A 23,646-nucleotide genomic window follows, 5' to 3' on the forward strand; every position below is an offset into this window, starting at 1 on the left:
CGAAAGCCACTGCTCTAGAGGACCTCCCTTGCTGGAGATCCTGGGGAGCAGAGGCCCAAAGTCAGACCACTTAGTGGCTGTACAGCCCTCAGCAAGTCACTCAGCCACCCTGAGCCAGGGGTTCTTTTTGTGTAAAACGCTGATTATAACAGTGCGTACCTCCTGGTCTGGGTGTGAGGGTTAAATGAGGAAAGGCCCACTCAGTGCTTCCTGCCTGGCTCAGAGTGACTCCTCAACAAATGTGAGAAACCACTGGCAGAACACGATATATTCTTTAAGTGAGCATTTGCCCTTTTCAGTGTCTGGAGTAGAAGATGCACTTCCAATCTTAGGGATACAAAGGCAGGGGCCTTATTTCTTTTACTGAGTTCAAAGAAGTCTCTAGCGTTTAAATAGTTTAAAACCTGAGAAAATAAGGCCTAGTTCTGAAAGTGCTCTGTCCTTGTCCCTCTGAAGCAACACTGGTTCCCACAGCCCCGGGCGCCCCTGGAGCCAACGGATGGCTGATACAATGCGCTGACTCAGGCCAGCAGGGGAAGGGTTTCAGCAAGGCAGTGAGGCTGTCGCCTTCATGTGGGTCACATGTTTGCAGCTCCTCACTGTCCCACCCCCGTCTCACAAGGGCCTAAGGTTTGGGGCAAAGGATTAGCTGGGAAAAGTGTACACCGTTTGTTCTTGTCTTGGCTTTTCAGGAAGAGGAAGGAGACTCTGTCTCTTGCTAAGGTGAGGGCCACAAAGCTGGTGAGCTGACTGCCCAGTTCTCCATCCCCCACCTTCAGCATATGCATAGAGTGATGTCGTCCTCCCACCATAGGCATTCAGGAAACAACCTTGGCTCTGGAGTCTGGAGACCTGGATTAGGTCAACTGTCACCACCGACTTGCTGTATGTCATAAGGCAAGTGACGCAACCTCTCTGATCCCCAGCTTCCACAACGCAAAGAGAGATTTTAGTTCCAGGTCTCCTTATTTTCAGTACATTTGAGATTTTCAAAGGCCGAATAAGGTAGTGTATGAGAGAGTAACTTGATGAGCAAGAAGTACTATATGCACATATAAAGCAGTATTATCTTCATGTTAAACCAACTAACCTATAGTGATCACTTGGCAGGAAGAATGTAAGGAAGTCATTTCAAGACAGAATTATTATTCATTATACGACTGTTCGTGCGATGCTGTAAGCGACAGCTCTTCACCCAGCGTCTGATCCAAGTTAAAAGCTGCATCCACAGCCCTCCATGTACATTCGTTTTCATCGTTCAGTTACAAACACCAACACGAGATGCGGATGACACCCAGGCAACTGTCTGGTTTCTATTCAGAAGTTCTTGGTTTTCGAGCATTGTTTCATTTGATGTTTGGGAAATAACAAGGCCTTCCCCTGACACTGTAGAAAACAGTGTTTGCTTAACAATTTCTGTTAAATCAAGTAATAACTAACAAGGAGAAACAACAGCTCAAACAGGAACTTCCTGACACGACTGTTCACAGAGAACTGCAACCTGTCCCCCATCAAAGACCCCTGCCCAACAGGGAATCAGTATTTTTCGGATACTAATTAAGTAAAAAACCAGCTTAACAGTGTTATATTTTAAAGAGAGAAGTATTAAAATCATCAACAATTTTAACATTGAAGCATAAAACTGTCTTCTATTCAACAAGCAATGAGAACATACTTGAATTTTTTTTCACGGGCATTTAAGGGATGCTGATAGTACAGAGAAAAGGGAAAAGTTAAAAAAAAAAACAAGACAGCTGGATAAATATATAGGAGGAGAAAACAAGAGTGATGGAAAAGAAACAGAGAGAAGTGGTTGAGAAAAACCTCTAGGATGCAGACAGAAAGAAAAAATCAGACCAGGTAAGCAGAAAAGACAATAATCAACCAACCAAACAACAACAATAAAATGAGAAATAAAGAGAAACTGTCATAAAGCACCCTCTAATTTTGGAAGATTATCACTAAAAGCTTTTAAAGCTACGTGACAGATTTACAATTATAGGAGTTAAAGCGTAGGTAACCTCTTAGTAAATGCTTCCTCAGAGGCACAAAGTGGCATCAAGACTGCATCCAGCTCCCAGGCCAGCAGCTCCTCATCTCCGGCCCACAGCGCCATGCTGTATTATTTTTCAATGTGAAACATTTGGTGTCTAAATGGGCCAGCATTTCCATCGGGGCTGCCACTTACTAAGGGAAGTTACATAGCCTCCTCACACCAGATTCCTCACCTACAGGGTCCATAGAGTGGGGATGCACATGTCCCACCTCAGATAGGGATGTGAGGATTAAAGAGAGAACATAGACCTGGCACCAGACGTGGCACTCAGTAAACCCTTAATAAATATTCGAATTTGCTAAAGAATGAATGTGTGTATAGAGACTAAACAAAAATATTTTGGAAATTTTCTATCATCACCCTGAAGTTCTTCCTTAGGTTGAGGCCGTCCTACTCAGCAGCATCCTCCTCTCATACCCAACATTAAGAACATTCTTCAGTTTCTACCAAAGACTTGCATTGCCTTCCTGCCTCTGTCTGGGTTTTCACACTGAGCCCTCCAGCTCGGTGGGTCCCCCTGCCCATGAGTCTTCTCTAGGAAGCCGAGCCGGACTCTAATTTTGAGAAGCATTTCCCTTATTTCAGGTCTTCATTCAGCCTGTGGTTCAACCACAGAATCACTTCTGTTTCCTTCCTTCATTTCCCTCACAAAGGAACCCTTTCATCTAGAGCTCCTAGCACAGTTCCTTTGACGAGACTCTTCCTGCCTTTCTTTCTTGCTCAGCCTACATCAGGGAAGAATGAAGGCAGATTTCAGGAACCTGGCAGAAAATGTTAATCCTTCTCTCCCTCAGTGTCCTAGTCATGAACCCTTATTCCCTCAAGTGCACCCATAAAGAACCCACAGATCCACATCCAGCTCAGAGCCCAGCACAGGAGAGGTGCCCAGATGAAGGATCACTGAATGGAGGAGCGCGCCTGCCTTCACAGCTTTGCTTCCAGCAGTCCCTTCATTTGGAACACCTGCTCCCTTCCCCTTAGCCTAGTAAAACCCTGCCGGTACTTCATAGGAAAGATGCCTTCCATTTTGAAGGAATGATGCCCCAAGTATCCACCCTGTCTACTGTTTATTTCAAGCAGCATAGTGGGCATGATGATGTGAAATGACTTTTCTACCTCAAAAGAGGAAAGTACAACGTCCCAAAACTTATGACCTCTTAGAAAGTCAATATTTACAGCTTTGTCCTAGGCAAATCTATGTCTTTCTGACCTTAGAGTCCCAATTAAGGTGGAAATGGCTTTCTTATTTCTTTCCAAGAGAGTCTGAATTAGATGGATCAATGAAACCCATTAGTCTCTCATCGACTCATTCAACAGATTCATTCATTCAGCACATAACATATTCCAGGAACTGGATGCTAACGATACAGCAGTGATCCAAATGGACAAAAATCCCTGCTCTTAAGGAGCTAGTATGGATTCGGGGGGAGGAGGATGACAAGAGAAGATAGATGACAAATACAATAAATAAGTAAGTATATACTATACTAGAGAATTATGAGTGTTATAAAGAAAAATGAAAGGTCCTAAGCCAGGAAATAGAAGTAATTTAAAATAGGGGGAAGTTACAAAAAAAAAATTGAAAGTTACAAAAATATAAGGAAAACTCCTTCAGCAAAAGGTGATGCTTGACACTAATTTGCTGTGTAAACACACACACATCTCCTACTGATGCGGGATGGGTGAGCCGAGGAGTCGAAAGAAAGATTTCTTAGACTCTTAAGATCTGGCAGTAGTGCTCTTTTATTTAGAGAATAGTATGGAATAGCATGGGGACAGGACCCAAGGGCAGTCAGAGATGCTGCTGGCATGGGGAGCTGCTGCTGCCGCTGCTGGCATGGGGACAGGACCCATGGGCAGGCAGAGCTGCTGACGGCATGTTGCTGCTGCCGCTGCTTCTGCTGCAAAGTTGGGTGGAGAGTAAGGCTAAATTTAAGGCATAGGTATGTGAGTTATCTCTTTACAAGACAAAGGAAAGAATATGTAAAAAAGTTAAAATGGTATCAGTGCCCTGTATGGTCTGGCCATTTGGCGGTCCCACAACTTTTAGATAAGAATCAAACCGGATTGAGTAAATGGCAGAAGTCACCGCTTAAATATTATCCTCAGCTAAAGACAAAGGAGGATTTGGGGGGGGGGGTCAGTTACATGAGGTTGCCAGACAGTAAACAACTTAAGTTCTTGCCTCTGGCATTGATTAAGAGTTTCTAGAGATAAGGCCCTCCCCCTTCTTCCTGGCACAGAGAGGGAGGCATCTTCACAGACAGAGGTTTCCCTTAGAAATGTAAATGTTTCCCAACAAAGGGACAAGCAAATTCCACTCCCCGGAGCCTGCTTCTCATCTGTAGTTTTAAAATTAACCAGCCTAAAAATCCTCATCACTACTCCCTCCAAGCCTCAGTTTCCTCTCTGCTGTACTCTCCACGGTACCTTCTAGCACTGAAATTCTATTTCTCTAGGTAATAAGTAGCAATTTGAGTTGAGACTAGAGTTTGTCAAGATCTAATGATTGCAGTCTAAGCTTCAATGACATAAAGAACGTCCCCATTCCCTGGAGATCCCACCAAATCCTCCATGTGTGCCCTTGGTCCCAAATAATTGTGAGAGCAATCACAAATTCACTTGTGGTTTTATTTTCTTCAATTGTTGACTTGGAAACAACTTTAAACCTTTAAACCTTCTTCCCCTGAGACACCATCAAGATACCTTCCTGATAGGCATGAACCCCTAAAAAGAGTCATAAAGTGGGACTCTGGCAGCAAGGACACTGGCCAACCTGGCTTTAAATGCCTGCTTATCCTGGAGACACGCAAGTGAGCACAGCAGCTCGAATTCAGTTACTTCAGAGCTGCCCTGATGAGATAGCACCCCAAAACAGTTTCCTTTTGTGGATCTTTTTTCCTCTCTGTATTTTCCACAAAACTGACACAAGGCTCAGGAAGAAGCCCTTCACCTACGAAGAGTCAGCTTGGGACCATCCAGAGGAGGAAAGCCATCCATCAAGTACTCATCACCGCATCTGATTAAAACTCCCTTTGGGGTGATTCCTCTGCATCTCGGATTCAGCTCTGCCTGCAGGAGGAGCTGTGGCGTACAGGTTAGGGAAGGCATGGAGGCTCTGGTAAGAGCCACTAGTCCCCATGCAGCTCTCATGAGAGCTGAGCTTCCTTCGGTTTTTCCTACATGCCAGACACGGTTCTAAGTACTTTACGTGTATAAACTCAACTCACAACCCTATGAAGCAGGTGTTATCATTCTTCCCATGTAATGGATGAAGCAAATGAGACAAAGTAAAGCAGCTTCTCTGAGGTCACAGAGTTTGCAAATGGGAGATAATAGCCCAGACCCTGCATTTAACCACTAATGGTACAGAGCAGCACTGTCAAAAGAAATATAATGCAACTATGTATGGAATTTTAAATTTTCTAACACTTACTTCTAACATATTTTTAACACTTAACTGATTTACTTACAACTATAGACAGATTTAAAGACAGTAATATTCTGAGTGAGGGGAGGACTTTTTCAAATTGTTTTCATCTGAAGCTCACATACATTGATTTTCTTGTATGTTTCCCTTTAAGATCACAGTATTGGCTGCCATTTTTCCCTGTCTTCCATCCTCAGAGAGTCCTAGTTTTGTTCAGCGAGGCAAGTAACACACAGCAGAGACCCTGGTCTCACTCCTAAATAGGTAGACCTATTTAGTCGGAGCCAGCCAGGCCGTCTCATCCCTTTACCAGCAATTAGTTTAGGACCAAGCATGTGATTCAGTCCTGGCCCCTGAGATAAACAGGAGGTGTCCTGGGGGCATCTGGGAAAGTGGTCCAGACGCCTGAGAAAGAGGCCTGGAAGAGATGGCTCCTTTCCCATCAAACATTTTCTTCTTTTCGCTTTCTTTCAATTATGGTAAAAAATACAAAAGGTAAGATTTATCATTTTAACCATTTTTAAGTAACAGTTCAGTGGCATTAACTACACTTACATTGTACAGTCATCACCACTGTCCATTTAGGAGGTACATTTTTAAAAAGTAAAAAGAAACAGGTGAAATTAATTTTAATAAGAAACGTAATTTAATCTGGATTAGGTTTTTGATACATTATCTGAAATATTTCAAGGTGTAATCAACATAAAAATTATTAATAAGATATTTTGCAGTCTTCTTTCTGTACTAAACTTTTGTGCTAAATTTTACACTTAGAGCACAACTTTTTTGGACTGACCATATTTCAAATGCTCAACAGCCACCTGGGGTTGGTGACTCCTGTGTTGGACAGCCAGGTCTAGAGTTTCTCAGACGCATGCACACTCAGCCAGCTCACAGGCATCCCCAGGAGCACGTAACAAGCCGTCCATTTATGAAAGGTAGGTGCATCACCATCAGCCCTCAGGGCAGTTTGTGATTCACCCTAGGACCCTTCATGGTGTCTGACTAATGGTTCTAGATCAGCATCTCTAATGCCCCCCACCCCTGGGATCACCATCATCATGCTTATAATAGCAGAAGGTCTGGGGCCTAAAGGAGAGCTTCTCTTGCTAGGACAAATCTTGTGCCTCTGGCCACCCATCTGAGGGTCCACCTCCAAACTGAGAGAGTGACTCAGCAGTAGAGGGGGCGATGGCACCTCTGTAGCCACTCCGGCACCCCCAGGCTGAGGCAATAATAAATAAACACATTGTCTCCATGGAAAGAGGGAAGCATGTGCAGGGTTGAGCCAAGCAGCGGTTGCCATGGAAACCAGCCAGCCTCACTCCAGTCTTTCCCCTGATGCCTTGATCATTTGGTGGCTGAAGAACCCCAGTGGAGAGGCATTGTCCCTGTACCTATGGAAACCTTACAAACGGGGCCATTACGATGAAAGTAGATGAAAGAGGGAATGATTACATACCTTTTCCATCCATCATCACATCCACCTTTTGTCCTGGGTTACCCAACAGAGAAGAAAATAAAGCCACCTTTGCCTCAGAGAGAAATGGCTGGAGGACATCAAGGTATGACAATTGAGGTGAGGTGGCCCCAAAAAGAGAAGCAATGAAACTGCCCGAACTGTCGACCATAGCAAATGCTTACTGGACAAATGATTATCGCTTCAGGTGTTTACTACCTGCCCAACCTGACTTAGAACTCATCCTCTACGGCAAATCTCTGGTTTGATCTCCTCTTCCTAGAGCCATGTGTTTTTGGGACCTTCTAATTCGTTCTTTCATACATTCATTCATTCCTTCAGTCTTTCTTCAATGAGAAGCACCATGACACAGCGGAAAGAGTCTGGACCATCAAGTCACTGGAACCCAGGTTTAAATTCCAATTCTGATGCTTATTGGACAGTCTTCCCTAAGTTATTAAAAAATCTCTGTGCTTTGGTTTCCTTATCTGTAACATGGGAGTGAGAACAGAATAATGTTTGCCATTTGTCTTCCATACAGTTATAGTCAACGTGTTTAGACACTGATTTATATCTCTGTCTTTTCCCCTAGACTGAGCTCCTTGAACACCAAAACCATACCTCACTCCATTTTGACCATCAACAACTACCTAGCAGAGAGGCTGGTACTTCTAGACACTCAACAATATCAGTTGAATGAAGAAGTAACAAAGTGCTTTCACATGTTTTCTCTCTCTTGCTTTTCAATTCATTGTCATGGCAATTGGGTTCAGGACTATTTTAGCTCAGTACAAGACAAAGCGGATTATACTACTAAAATACATGTTTCCTATTCTCAAGGAATTTACAGTTTGCTATATTTGTTTAACAAACAATTTATATAATGTTTAGTCTGTGCCAGCTACTGTTCTAAGCACTTTGTAAATATTAGCTCATTTAATTTTCATAATAATCCAATGAAGTAGGTACTATCTGTAGGACTGTCACTGGCCCAAGGTTACATTAATACATGGCAGAGCAAAAGTCAAACTCAGCCAGGCTGGCTCTACAACCAGTGTCCTTAACCATTCAGTTTTTGCCTTTAATGAGGCACATATGTCACCTGCACAAATGTACATGAAGAGTGTCCAAGAGAAGTGGGTTACAGAAGAGGGGAAGAGCCTATGCTGCATCTTACAGACCAGTAGGATTTGCAGACACAAAAGCATTGGAGGAGAAGAGAGGGAAGATTGTCTGGAAAGAGAGTGGGGGTCAGATGATGGTGAGCCCTGACCATCTGCATAAGCAATTTGGACTTTAGGCCATGGGATGCCACTGAAAGTCTCTGAGCCATGGGGGAACCTAAGCACAGCTGGCTTTGGGGAAAATTCATCTGGCAATAGCATGCAAGGTGGACTAAAAGGATGAGATGGGGCAACTTGGGAGAGTGACACAGCAGCCATTCTAATGAGCGAAGGAAGAGGTCATGGGGTCTAAACCAGGACAATGGAGGCAGGAACATGGAGGGCAAATCCACAGGATTTGGCTATGGCCAGGATGTAAGATGTCTATATCAGTTTCAAATCACTCCTATCAGAAACAAGTTCCAGGGAGCATTCACTGAGCACTTTCCTGGCCATCCAGAGTGGCACCTGGGCTCCCCGCAGCACTGGCTTCCAGAGAAGGTGAAGCATGGGGCTCTCTTGAGCAGTGCTTGGAAGTGTAGGCTGAGCTTTTCCCATCTGTATGCAGCTGGTTACTGAAGCCAAGATGGCAATTCAGTCCTGACGAAGAATCCCAGCCACCTCAAACGTGAAAGATAGCCTGGTCCATCAAACTGCAGTCCTGTCTGTTGCATTGCCCTATCAATCACAACCCAGGAATCTGAGCCCAGCCTGGGTCTTCCAGCTAGTGGAGCTTTCTATTCCAATTCCCATTAAGCTGGAAGGGAGGATCAAGAATTGAGGAATGGATGAGGAGTTTGGGAGTGAGTTATGGCCCAAGAACATGATTTGTCAGCCTTCTTCCAAGCGCTACCAATTGTCTAAAATCCTCTATTCAGCCCCAGTTTTGCATAAATTCCTGAAGAAGGTTCTGTCTGACATCAGAATGAAATAGATGCCAGGAAACAGACACAACAGGTAGACTCATAAAACTGATGAAGAGAATTTTGTTTACAAAAGCAGGAGTTTTCCTTATTATTTATCTATCACATTTGAAGCCTTGGAATCCCATTTTCATTTTGATGGAAGCAATAAAATCTTAGCAAACTTTTATGGCTCCAGGATGAAGCTGAGGACTCTATCCCTGCTCCCACCTGCAACTGTCGCAGCCTTTTCAGTTCAAGTCAGGGCAGAAACTGCTTTTGGTCAGAGGCAAAATGTATTTATCTTTGAAAGCATAGCCATTAAGATGTGAGCATAAATACCTGAAGAGAGAAAACATTAAGGGAGAAAATAGGAGGAAATAGAAAGTGAGGCTTCTTCAGAAGAAGAGGAAACAATGACGCATCAACCCCCACGGAAAGCTTTTCATGGTGTGGTGCCAGGGGAGTGGGGCGTGGGGAAAGGCATCTGCAGAGATTGGGAGAATGGAACCCCAGGAGCTGGCCAAGGAGAAAGCTTTGCAGTGGGAGGGCCATGATCAATGTGTGCTCTGTGCTAAAAGAGTGTTGAGAGTGGACCTAACAAGTGGGAAAATTGTGCTTGCATTTCTGTTTGTAGAATCACTGTGAATCTGAAGTCCACCCCCTCCACTTCTCCAGACACTAAAGAAAGTCTCCAGATGGTAAAATATGAAGTCAGGCTGCAATACGAAAAAAAAAAGAAAAGGAAAGGAAAAAAGGCTCACATAGGAAGCTGACAACTTTCTGCTCCTCTGAGATCTAACCTATGGAGCTGGAGTATCAAATACTAGACAGAGTCAGGAAACATGAGTTTTTGTCCATTTGCTGCTTGGGACTGACTGTGTGACCTTGGACAAGCCTCACTTAAATCACACATAAAGCAAATTTGGGGGAAAACGATCCAGAACAGAGATAGCCAAGGCACAAAAAGGCATAAATAACACTGGTACTGCCACCCTCCAAGCCATGGCTCATGGCAGACATCACTAATCAATCACAGCATTCTGTACAGCAGAGCCCCAAGTACTCTGTTGCTGAGCTTTGAATCTCGGGCAAAGCATTCTCAGTAACCACTACCAATTAATCAGAACGGGCCTCGGACTTGAAACTTGTTCACTGTCCCCGGACTAGATCTCTTCTAATCCTTGAACACCAAAGCTATAAAATGCTACATGTCACATGTGTTCTAATTGCAAATACCCTTAACTAAGTTCCATCTCTCTTTTCTCCTCTGCTTGGTATTTTTCCCAAGTCTTAGCAGCCAAGGCTATGAAGACAAAACCAGCTTGAAGGCCATTCACTCAACTCCATGTCCGAACCTCCAAAAGTGACCTTGTACATTTTTCCTGACCCTCTTTACCTTAGGTTCCCCCATTCTGCTATAAAGTTCCTCCTGAGGCCAAGGTCCCCTCTACCCTCTTAAAAATTTCATCAAGGTAGAGAATTCCTTTCCTTTTCAAATGCTTTGAGATTATGGAAAAGAAGACAGCCTGGGGAAGTTCAAATAAATTTAATTATTACCCTCAGTTCTTCTGAAAATTACTAAAGAGCCCAGAATTAGAAATTCAGATTCCCTCCAGATTCCTAAGAACAAACAACTCACTTGTAAATGAGTTAACATGTCTGTTTAACGTACACAAAATTATCTTTCAGGAAAGCGGATTGTTTTTCATGTCATATTGCATCTCTAAAATATACCACCTATGGCAGAGGATTGGGATTCAAGGTCTGACAAAATCTACAGCAGAAATAATTAGCACCAGAGGCTGTGTTTGAAAGAGTTAGGAAAGAGAATCTGGTTACTTATTTATTTCTGTTCTATCTAGATCTCTCCATCACAACCCAGGGAGGAGGAATTGTATCTTTTGGCACTGGAAGGGTGGCCTGCCGAACTGCCTCTACAAGCTTTGCTTGCTGGAGACGACCCTGAGCCCCCACACAGCAACTCCCTCTGGGCCAAGACGCCATGGAAACCTGCTTCAGTGCTGAAACTTTCTGGGAAAAACCATCAGATAAATGCGCTGGTTTGCAAAGTGAACACAGGTCAGAGGAACAGTGAGGTTTTGTAATTTGGCATCCCGAGAAGGGCTCAGTCCTCACTCCCAAGGATACGGACAGTCTTTGCTTCAACTGTGTTTTTAAACTGGAAACATTTGAAACTGTCAGCCAATTGAGGGTTTGTTGTGGTTGTTTTTTAAGTTCATTTAAGAAGTTCACCTAAAATGAATCTTCATTTGGAGAATCCCTACAACACCAAAGCCATTAGTAACCCTCCACATTCGCGTCCTTGCTATAAATGTAGGGGTTAGCCTGGCAGCTCCCGCCAGCTCCAGAAATAAAAAATGACTTTTGCAATGGTGATGTTTCCTCACTCCCCAGCCCCTCCTGGGTGCTTCTGCCGGTCATTATTTTAAATAAATGTGCCTCTTATGAAATGTTTACAGGCACCAAGAGATGGAGCTGCTTCTGCCTCCAGAAGAGGAACGGACTTTCAGGAACAATGACTGCCTCAGCAGCTGTTCTGTCAAAGCAAAGCAAAGAGCACAGGACAGAGGCTGTATCTCACCCAGAGTCTCCCCAAGCAGAGACTGCTCAATGGGAAAAAGGCTCTTTTGACACTGGGGGGAATTGGAACGTCATCCTCTCAGAGGTTTCCCACTGTTTGAAGACAGCTCAAGGAGCGGGATTCAAGACTGAAATGGCTTCAAAGAAGGCAACTTCTCTGGGAAGGACCTGGCCCTTGGGGATGTGATCCCTCCTCCCAAGGCATCCTTCCTCCTGCTCAACTCCACAGTCACAGGCCATGCTCGCTCTGCTGGATGCTTCCCTTCTCTGCATATTGAGATCCACCTGGAAAGGAATCTAGAAGGAAAACAATTGTAGGAGACTAGTGAGAGGCACAGACCTTATCACACAGACGGAGTTTCAGGATTTATTTTTAATGAAATGCAAAGCCAGGAGAGGGCCACACAGGGACGCCCCTGGACTATATCCTGCTTCTCTCTGGCTGCTCCAGCAGCTGAGAAGAGGACTAACCTTCTTTCTCCTTCTGCAGCTCTCCCAGTGCCTAGCACATTGCCAAGTGCATTACAGTTCTGAGGTAAACCCTTGCTGCCTTGGCTGATTGAAGGGCAGTAGAGGAAATGAGAAAACATAGAAACATTTTGGGCTACAAGTCATAGATGCTTGCTACCCACTCATACTATCCATGGAGGCACCGAGAACTTGAAAGGGAATTGACTTGTCCAAGGTCACCAGAGAGGTTACCACAGAGCCAGGATAAGAACCCAGTTTTCTGCTGATCACAGTTCCTCAGATGAAAGTGATTGTCACCTCTACTCTCAGATCCCAAATTGATCTCAAACACAGTCACCAAGCCCCAAGGCCCAGAGAGACAACACGGGATGAACCTAGGTGAGTAAACTCTTCCTTCTTTCTGATGATCTAAGCTTTCTTCCTGGAGAGGTCTAAGGTGGCAAGAAACCAAGTTGCCCCCTTCATGGCTCAGAGGGAGACAAGGGCCTCATGGCAGCTTCCCTGGGAGCCCACGCAGGTACCAGTGGGATTAAGCAGCTCCTGAAAACAGCTGCTTTCCTTCGCAGGAAGTTATTTTTCAGCCCCAGGGCACAGGCCCAGGCAGAAGGCTCTGTGAGTGCCCAGCTGGTATAATTAGCGCCAGAGAGCTCTAGCAGACACATAAGGAAGATGGTCTGGAGCCCTCCCAATGAGATGGCAAACCCCACGCCTTCCTGTGCAAGTTGGGGCCCAGAGGCCAACTAACGCAGCAGGCTGGTGTGGAGCCAGCAGCCTCTGCCCTCTGAAATGCCACCTTTTTGTGATTCAGCCTCTGTTTCAAGCTATTTTTACTGTAAACAAAGCCTGAATTTGAGGGAGGGTAGTGTGGAAACAGGGTCTTTTCTTCCTCTCTCCTTTCCAAAGACCTGTTCCCCGTTTCCCTTAGTCACTCCACCAACAGCCACAAAAAGGAAAGGAAAAAAAAAGACTAAAAAGAGAAATGGGGAAAAGGTCAAAATTCAGCCTCTTTGCTAGGGCAGTCTGGGAACAGCTCTGGGAAGGTCATGCTTTCTCAAGCCTTCAGACTAATCTGTTGGAGCCTAAATTCTCCACAGGTGCAAGAAACCAGTATGCCCAGTCCATTTACTTTCTGGATTAACCCACCTCCAACAAACAAGGAAGGCTCCGAGGTCTGCTGCCCAGGAAAGAGGCACAAACAGTCGACAGGTAACCCTCCACGCCCTCGGGAAAGATCTGTGCCCCCGCAGGCTAGTGAACTGGGAAGCGAGCTTCCACTCTGACAGGCCCCTGGCTTCGCAGTTTCTTTGTGCCGTCCATGTCAGCACCAAGCCAATTTCATGAACTAAAATTAACTGGATGAGCAAAACGATAGCCCTGGCGCGTAAGACGCCTGGTGCATTTAATTGAGTTTTCAAGTGCCCTAATTCCTTAGGAAAGACAAAGAAGCAACTGTCCTGTCCTAGTTCCCTCACTACTCAAACACTAGACAATATTTTTTGAAATAAAATTTTTAGGGAAAATGGTGGATTTCTGTTGTCATTCCCCTGAAGTAGTTGTTTTTCTGGAAAAAGCCTCACTCTGGATCTAGACCCTAAAAATGGGGCTTCTAGTGCACCAAATTGGGATGTTTGGGGCCTGGAAGCACACGTCAGTCTGCCTCCTCCTAAACATAGCTCAGTAAACTAAACTTGGAAGCATCAGCTTGCGTATGGTCCCGAGTGTGACTTTCCAAGCACGTGCTCCCCCACAATGACAATGGCTGGCAACTTTATCATCATCATCTCTATTTTTGAGCATCCCTGCTGAACAAACTTCCTCGCAGCTGAAATGGAGGCTCTAAAGAGAGTCTCAGTCCACCAGCATATTTTTCTGGTAAATAGGGGCTGCTACACCATAGGCATCCTCTGAAGGCCCTGGGGGAAAAGCTGGGTGAGAAACCGAAGATGGTGGGCTCCAAAAACAGGCGCTCCATTTCCAGGGGGCGCCAGCTTTTACTGATTGGGAAGGAAGGAAAGAAGGATGGAAGGAAGGGAGGAGGGGAGGAAGGAGTTAGTTTCATATTAGTCATAGAAACACATTTGTTGAGGCCCCTTGGGTCCAGCAGCAGGAAGCCACAGGATGTGAGATCAAGATTAGAAGAGTCAGGCTCCCAGGCCTGTCCAAGGACTGATGCACAGATCACAGGCTCTGATTTATCACCAAACTACTTCACAAACCTTGCCACCCAAAAGCATTGTAGCAAAAGGCAGGCATCACATTTTCACTTTCAGTACTTTGGATGATTTCACTCTGCAGATTTTGCTAGAGGAACCAACATGTGTCCAGTGCCTGAAAAGCATCTGACACCTAGTAGGCGCTCCAGGAAATTTGAAGAAATGGATGAATAGCTCAGAGGAGATGCCTTGTGGGTACAGTAGAATCTGTGTCCTTACTGTCTAGTGCCTTAACACACTTTCCTGCCTCCTTCCAATGGATTTGTGGTTGTTGCCCACCAAAATGGATGTTAAAGACAGCTCCCCACATACTGATGCTGTTGTGCCCTCTGAAACCAGCCCCATATCTGTCAGCCTCATCCTGCATCCAGGGAGGACTAGATATGGGGACCACAGTGAACGCACTTGACCCTCTTTCCAGAAGACTCATCTGTCATCCTGCCAAGGCGTTTCCTGTGACACACGTACCAAAAACGCCCACCTCCCAGGGAGAGCCCAGTCCACCCTTGGCCCCAGCCCAGCTTAGGGCGGCTATAGGAAGTGAGAATTTCCTGGCTGACTTGACAATGGTGAGTCAGGCTACATGAGCCAGCTTCAGAAATGACAGGGCCTGAATTGTGTGCATGGAGCAAACATCATCAGCTGGTTGGACCCAAACCAGGGTCCCTCAAGTGGCCATGCCAGAGCTAGCTCAGCACTCTAAGAGGACGGCTGAGTTTGGTGAGGTCTGAGGGCTGCTCCATCTCTGTCACAGGAAAGGATTTATACTCCACTCCCTACCCTGTGTGTCTCCACACCAGCCCATTTCCTCCATGACATAGTGACTGGGCTCACACAACAATAACACAATAATAATACTAATGCTTATTAAGCACTAACCATGTAATAAGCACTATTCCGAACATTCCACATGCATTAATGCATCAAATCCTCACAACAACATTAAGAGACAGGAACTATTATTATGCCCATTGAACAGATGAGGAAACTGAGGCACCAAAAGATGAAGTGACTAGCTGAGGGTAAAAGCCCTAGGGAGGGGTGGAGCTGGAACTCAGCAGAGTGACTATAGAGGCTGGGTTCCTAACCACCCTACTGCACCACACATAGCAGCCTTCCACGTTCCAAGGGCCTCAGCACCCCTTCCCATGGAAGCATGTTCCAGGGACAGAGAAGCATGAGCTGGAGATCTGGGGATGCTAAGTGCTCCACCTATCCTCCTTGATGGTTCCAATCAAATGAGAAAGAGAAACAAGGAGCCAGATGGAGATCAAAAGAGAGCAGGAGCCCCAGTTCAGATAATGCTGGAACAGCAAAGGGGCAGGGCTCCTATCTCCAGTCCTGACAGAGAAGCTGAAACAGAGAGAACAGAGGCACAGGTGACTGGCAAGGGAAGGCGCCGGAGTGCCCTGCCTTAGTCATTAGGTACCCACTGACTGGGCGCTACCCTCAATTTTCTGTGCCAGCGAACACCTTAAAGGCATGTGGACTGGATAGATGGATGAATGGATATAGATGGATGAACGCACAGACAGATGAGGTGGAAGGACAAAGGAGGCACTCACTCCCCCCAGAAACTCCAGAGGAGAGAGCCAACAGTAGCATAAGCAATTGCCATGGGAGCCCAGAGGCCCTGGGAGCCGTAGATGAATAGCCGGGATGAAGCAGGCTCCTCCTGGGCCAGGAAGATTTTCCTCTCTCCAGAGTTGAAGATTGATTTCTGAACCTCTCCTTCATTTTCCCAGGGGAGATCAGAGGAGCCAATAAACCAGCTAGTAAAATTAACAGCTGCTCTTTACAGAATGCACAGGAGAGGCTGGCACACAGAGCATGTGGCCTGCAGACCAGCTGTGCAGACCAGCAGCCAGGGCGGCTGAGGCGCCTGGCCTGCAGGCCTGAACCAGGGGTGCCCTCATGGTAGGGACTAGACTCTGGGCTACCGGGCGGGGCCTAGAGAGTGCTGACTGCAAGGGACACAGTCAGGTGGAGGGAAGACTTCGGGAGTAACCCTGCTACAGAATTCCCAGACACATTCCACTGACATTGGGAACAGGAAATCCATATTTTGAGCCAGTTGAGAACCTGCTATGGAACTTGGGGGCCCAGCTGGCTCTGGCCTCTGTCTCCCCATCTCTACTGCATTATTGAGTTGAGCTAGTGAAAGTAAATGTAGTGGGTCTCTATGAGAACAGGATAGATGGTATATCTTACCCATCACTTTGTGCCATAGGGAAGTGTGGAGCAAGTCCTATTGGCTACTTAGGAATATTGACAGTCACGGATGTCATAGATGATCTAGTCCAGAGGTTGGCACAATTTTTCTGTACAGGGCCAGACAATAACTATTTTAGGCTGGCAGGTATTTCGGACTCTGTGGATACTACTCAATTCTGCTACTGTAGCACATTGCAAAAGCAGCCACAGACAATATGTAAATAAGTGAGCATGGCTGCGTCCCAATAAAACGGTGTTTACGAACACTGATATTTGAATTTCATATAATTTTCACGTCACAAAATATTCTTCTTTTGATTTTTTAAAAAACCGTTTAAAAATGTAAAAACCATCCTTAGCTTGTGAGCCATACAAAACAGGCAGTGAGCCAGCTGCTGCCCACAGGTCACAGTTTGCCCATCTCTAGGCAGTTACATGTTTCCCAGAGTGTGTGCTTTGTGATGCCCACAGGTGCTTAATGGGGAAAAAGTTCCATGCTGAAAGAGGAATGGGAAATGGTGGGCAAAACAAAGTCCTTCTGCTTTCTTACTGCAAGATGTCTTTGCGCCTTACATGTTGATAAGCATGGCCATCTCGAAAAGGGGATGAGAAATGAAATCTGTCCAAGTTCCATTTTTATCCTGGAGCATCTCCTAGATCTAGTTTTCTGTAAACCTAATTAAAGCTATGAGGATGAAGTCTGACCAACCATCAGCAACAGTGCCGCCAAGCGTGATCCTTTTGAACATTTTCAGTGGCAGGCAGCTCACTATCTATCGTGGGCGCCTGCTGGATTAAGTGATTCCTCTGACTCATGTTTTCCCATTTGGTGATGCTGGGTCACAAGTAACAAGTCTAGTGCAATGTAGTGCATCTTTCATCAGACGAAGACAAAAGTTCATGTTTAATAATATAAAGAAAGCGTACCTTCGACTTATTGATTCATCCCCAAAATATAACTCTATTTATGCACAGGATAAAACAAAGAGGGGAAGGAAGTCCTGGAGGGGAATTACCATGTGGTTCCTTGAGAAGAAACCTTACTTAGGGGACTTAAAAAAAAAAAAAACCAAAATCTCAATTTACTCCCAATTGCACAGAGAGAAGGACCTACCTGTTTGCTAGGGGGCATTCTTACTAAAAGTACAGGCCTGTGAAACCTCTGGTCTTTACATAGGGCATCTGCAGGTGAATATATAGAATTTTATATAGATTTACCTAAAATGTAAAAAAATAAATAAATAAATAAGCGGGGCAGGGAGTATGAGCTTAGATGAGAGGAAGAAAGAGTGAGATGGAAATGTGAACCAGGTGTGAAGCTGCCACCAGGGACCACTGAAAAAGAAAAGTAGAGGATGCTGAGGAGAAATGTCATCAGCAGCATGAGCCACCCAAAGAGAGGAATGAAGGCCATGAATGTCACATATTTGGTTAAGTGTACACCCACGTGCACCTCCATTTTGTTCAACTGGTCCAAATTCATGTGCAAACAGCACAGCAGGGAATGCACCTATTTGCCTCTATTAAACCAATAGGATTATTTGTATTTGGAAGGCGTATTTGATACACATTTTCTTTTGGGCCCTAGGAGATAAGGATAGAATGGTCCAGCTTATGTTAATGTAACATGCCACACATGCGATATATTTAAGAAGATAAAGGGAAAGGTCTGTGTTTTCCTTTCTCCGGACTTCAATGGATCATCCCCCTGACATTAAAGCAAGTAGCATATATTTTCAGTTCATAGATTAGACGTGCATGTTTCCTGGAGCCATATTCAAAAGTAGTAGCATGGAAATAGGGGGGAAATCAACCAAAAGAGTAATTCTCAGGGCTCTATCTTTCCTCAAGGAGCTGATGGCTATATTGGCAAGACCTGTCTTTGAAGAGCAGCACAAAACACTGAATTTGTAAAGGGGTTGAGGTACAGCCCAAGCAGCGTAAACACTGCTTACTCCTTGAGGTGAGGCCATGCTTGGCCCCAAGACATAGTTTTCCCAGGGAGATAGTCACTCTGAGGTCAAGGTGGAAATTATATCAATATTCAGAAACAAGGTGCTAATGGAGATGGCATGCATGTGTGTGCCTACATTTATCTGTGTGTGTCTCTGTGTGTCTATAACTTTTCCCACTATAAATGGGTTCTCTGATACTGTCATTGTTGTGCTATATTATCTTAAGAAATTCCTCCCTAAGGAAGTTCTGCCTTTCAATTTCTTTATTTATAAAATAAGGGGTTGAACAAGATCGAAGAGTCAGCAAACAATGGCCCATGAAACAAATCTTGCCCACATCTGTTTTTGTAAATTAAGTTTTATTGGAACACAGTGACACTCCTGTATTGTCTGTGTCTGCCTTCAAACGACAATGGCACAGTTGAGTAGTTGTAACAGAGTCCCTATGGTCTGCAAAGTCTGAAATATTTACTATGTGGTCCTTTACAGAAAAACTTACCAATCCTGAATTAGACTATCTCCAATATTGATTTTGGCCTACGATTCTATAAAGTACAACCAAACAATACAAAAGTCTACTGTGTGTTTCTTGCCCTCTTTATTTATATATATCCTGCCTTACTCTTCAAAGGATTAATTTGGCTCACAAAACTGTATGGAGCACATAACCACAAACTTACATGTAAAGTTCCAAAAAGACAGTGAGGAAATGAGGGCAAGGAGAAAATGACAGAAGAGATGTGGCGACAAAGCCAGGGAGATGTAAATACATAGAATAAAAACTCTGAGATGCTGTGTATTTTCACTGGGCCACGAACTTGGCTCCAAGCGGCCACTAGAAAAAGAGGGCCACAGTCCCCCCTCCCCTTCTTGTTTTCAAGCTCAAGAATGTTTTTATTTTTTTATTTTTTATATCATCTCTATCATAAAGCATGTGTTCAATTCATCTTGAAACAGAGGTTTCAGCTTAAAGGCTTTCCTCCCTAGCAAGGCTTTCATGATCCCCTATACTTCCTGTAGACTCGGCCACCCCCCATACACACACACACACACAATGCTTGTACCCATAGTATTTCTCCTCCGGACATTCCTTCAAAAACTTCCACCCATGGTACAATGAAATCAGGATCATTCTTGTTTTCCACACGCCTGAAAAAAACACCTGGCCCAGAGTAAGTGCTTGGTAGCTCTCGGTTAATGCTGACAAAGATAATTAGAACTGTTGACAACGGCCACATGGAAGTAGCAGGTGTTATTTGTGTAACCAAACGGTCAGCTGTTCATCATCTATCATCACCACCATCCGTATAGAATGCACTGCCGCCATTTCATCCCATATGAATGCCCAGACCCAGAATTCAGTGTCTTTAAGTTTCCCATATAGAATCCACTCATATACAAGCACAAAAGAGCAATGGAAACTTTACTGAAGAATCAGGAGGGCAGACAGGATGGTGGTTACAAAGCACAGTCCAGAATAAGCCACCCTCAATGCCTCATTAGACACTCAGTGCTGCCCAGTCTCTCCTGGGCCCCACCAACCCAGATCGTCCCCTCTCTGTCTTCCTCATGCAGCACCTGGCCTCACCAGTTTCTCTTTCCTCCTCCGCCAAAACCCCAACTTTAAATTTCTCCCCTTTCTATTATGCCACCAATTGATATCAGCCAGGGCTTCATATCTGGACTCTTCAGAAGGCTCAGCTCAGGACTGGTCCCTCAGTTAACAGAACCCTGTCCTCTTTAAAGCCTGCTTGGCCATCGCCTTTGTCACTCAAGCATGGCATTCAGTGTCTTACTTTTTCCTTCAAGCCATTTGTGAGGTATTTATCCCAAACATAACGTAGAGTTCTCCCCAAGAAGGATTCTGATGGTGAAATTTTCACTACCTCCCTACAGCTACTATCATCTCCTCACTGAGTTTTTGCCACAAAACGTTGAGGGCGCTGACATCTATTTTCCAGCATCTCTGCCTGATCTTTGATCCTCCCAGCCATCAGGGCACCCCCATTCATTCTATCTATGAGCCAAATGATTCTTGACTGAGCCCCAGCTTCAGGCCCAGGAAGGGCAGCCCATACAAAACAGCTTCCAGAATCATAACAAGAAATCATTTTGAAGGTTACATCCTTCTCAGGGAAACTCCTGACCCAAAGCAGGCCAAAGAAAGCTGGTGGGCATGGCTACCCCAGGGAAGAGCCCACATATGGCAGGAGTACAGCCAGTTCAGAGTGAATAATTCATGCCTGTTTGCCTAGTCTTTGCACTGAAAGACCAATGTCCCAGGTACTCTTCAGTCCCAGGCAAACTGGGATGGTTGGTCATTCTATGCTTGTCCCACCCTCAATACTTGCCAAGAACCAGAAACTCACTCATGGTCTCAACCAGCCAGTGAAGCCAAGCTCTATACAAGCAGATCAGAGAGAATGCAGGAGATGCACAGAGAAGGAGGAGGATGAGTGCTGGCTGTAGATGGAGCTAGGAGACAGCCTCATCAGAAATAAAGTCATATGGGCAATGCACCAAATGGGGCAAGGCGGCTGCAGGTAGGCTGCCAACAAGTTTCACCACCAGCATGACTGAGGATTTCCACTGTGGGCAAGATCCAGGTCACAGAGGGCAGGAGATTAGGAAACTGCCCCCAAAAGAGGCTCTCTGCATGATGGCCAGAGGAGCACAGTAGCATCCTCAGAAGGCTAGCAAACGCACACACACACACACACACACTCAGAACTCCCTGGCTCCCTCCCCAAAAGACCTTCTCTCCCTGGACACTGGCCCACTCTCTGCAAATCCTTCCAAAAACCACTGGGTTAGATGTGCATGAAGAACCCAGACTGTCCTCCATGACCATATATAAGCACTTCCTGCTCACCCCCACCTCCCAATAGCCAGTGGCCTGGAGAAGACTCAGTGAAACACCACGTCCCTATAAACAAAGCAATCAAGGACCAGAGAGCAGGACCAATGTGAAGAGGGAGTTGGGGACTCACCAGGACTCTGCCAGTCAGTGTCTGGGCAGATATCATCACCCCCGCCCAGTCCTTCACGGAGGTCATCCAGCCGACCTCAGCAGCCACCGCCTCCTCTTTTTCATCCACTGGCTTGAGAGTGCCATCCGCCTGGCTTGAGCCATTATTAATCTTCTGGGCCTCCTGGCAACAGAGAGAACAAAGGTTGAGACATAGGGACCAACTGGATTTAAAAAACACAACCCCACCCAAAGAACCAAACTGGAAGGGTCCAGGCTGAGGTGGGAACTGGCTTGAAGGCACAGGTGTAGCGTAGAAGGGATGGATATGGCTTTGATCTTTTTAAAGTCATTTTTAAAAGAATCTTCTCTTTATTTCCTCTTAAAATATCTTTGTGAAAGAAAGAAGAAGGAGATTATTCTCTTCCTGCTTTAAAGAAAAAAAATCGCACAGCTCAGAAGGCGAAGCATCCTGCAGGGGTCACAGAGTGGCTGGGAGGAACGTGGGTTGGCATGCTGTGTTCTGCCTGCTCAGCCTTCATGCCCTTCCCACAGGAACACATTTCCTGAGGAAATCTCCATCTCGTCATCTCAGTCTGTGTGATTCTAAAGGGACTAATAGGCTCACGCTGGCTCCAAGAATGAAGACGGGTCAATTGGACCATTCCACGTCCCTGGCAACAGTGATTGGGCCAGGGATGGCCATGCGACCCATGCCAACCCAATATGACTCAAGCACAAGACTTGTGCTGGGAAGAGTAGGAAGGGCAATCCTTCCCTGAGAATGAAGCAGCAGAGAGGAAAGTAGAAGTGAGAGAATACTGATGTCATCATTTGAACACCAGAATCCAGCTGTGCCTGAAATCCGAACTTTTCAGTTATAGGAGACAATACATTCCCTTTCATGGCTTAAAATGTGCTTGAGGAAACAAGACTGAACTCATCAGATGACTGAGCCCCATATGGGACCCTAAACTGTCCATTTCTACATGCAGTGTGCCCTCTGCCTGGAATACTCTTCTCCCACAGAGAGCATGGCTTGCTGCCTCACAGCTCTCAAGTCTACTCAGATATTACCTTTTCAATGAGGTCTTCTCTGGCTACTCTTTTAAAGTTGCAACTCTGCCTTCTGACAGTACCACCTTTCTGCTTTATTCTTCCCCATAGCATTTAAAACCTCTAATACACTCTATAATTCACACACTTATTTCCTTTACAGTCTGCCTCCCCCAACTGCTGTATCCTGAGTGCCTAAAAGAGCACCTGGCTCAACAAACCTAAATGAATGAATAAAAAGGGTTATGAGTGTAAGCCCCTCACTGACCACAGAGCCCAGGCTTAGGGTGGCCCAGTAAAATACAGGATACCCAGAGAAATGCGAATTTCACATAAACAGTAGATACCTTTTTAGTGTAAGTATGCCTCAAACATCACATGGTACTCATAATAAAAACTTATTCATTATATATCTAAAATTTAAATTTAACTGGGCCCCCTACTCAAATACCCACTGACTATTTTTGCAGACATAGATGTTCAAAAAGATATCAGCAAAGTATGTTCATCATTGAAAATGCTAGAATTAATTTCCAAAGCAAATCGACACTGGAAATCACTGTGATTTAGAGTAGGGGGTGGGGTAACCTACGGCAGAGGTGAAAACCTCTGTCTGAAGCAGCAGCGGGCAAGGGGTGAGGCAGAGTGGGGAGAGGGGAGCTGGGAGGTACTGGGTGAGTCATCCTCTTGGAGACTTGCAGGCAGGCCGGAAGCTGCTCCTGACGCCTCCCCCTGCAGCCTCCCCTGGCTTGGAGAAGCTGGGAAGAGGGAAACAACACCAGAGCTCATGTTTTATTTCCAAGCATATTGGGCCCCACAGGACTAGAACAGTCCAAGAGGAAACTGGGCAGGGGGTGGGGGAGCACAGGTTAGGCATATTTGGGGGCTGCCTGCTGACATCCATGGAGCGTTCTGCCCAAGTCTAAGGACAGTCTCAGTGGCCTGTTAGGACCCCAAGTCTTGGCCATGTGAAGACTCTGCACAGGTGCGTGTTGTGGAAGACATGGAGGCCCAGACCCAGGGCAGCCTTAGTAACCGAAGATGTAGATTCAGTTCCTCCACCCCTGTGGGCCCTTCCCTATAAGACAGGGACTATATTGCCTGCCCCATGGGTTTTTCTGGGATTAACCAGTGCCCAAAGCACATAGTACATGT

The 23,646-nt window shown here is 45.5% G+C and overlaps 1 protein-coding gene across 26 annotated transcripts in view; it reads right to left on the bottom strand.

Moving 5' to 3' along the window:
• The window catches only part of KCNMA1 (potassium calcium-activated channel subfamily M alpha 1), a 719,065-nt gene that overhangs the window by 491,338 nt on the left and 204,081 nt on the right, over positions 1 to 23,646 (bottom strand). For all 26 annotated transcript variants that reach the window (XM_008519122.2, XM_008519119.2, XM_070612927.1 and 23 more), the window contains one exon: positions 21,458 to 21,619. In XM_008519122.2, the coding sequence (XP_008517344.1) occupies positions 21,458 to 21,619 (162 nt within the window). The remainder of the gene's footprint in view (positions 1 to 21,457; positions 21,620 to 23,646) is intronic.

The sequence above is a fragment of the Equus przewalskii genome, chromosome 1, assembly GCF_037783145.1.
Source record: "Equus przewalskii isolate Varuska chromosome 1, EquPr2, whole genome shotgun sequence".
Classification (NCBI taxonomy): domain Eukaryota; kingdom Metazoa; phylum Chordata; class Mammalia; order Perissodactyla; family Equidae; genus Equus; species Equus przewalskii.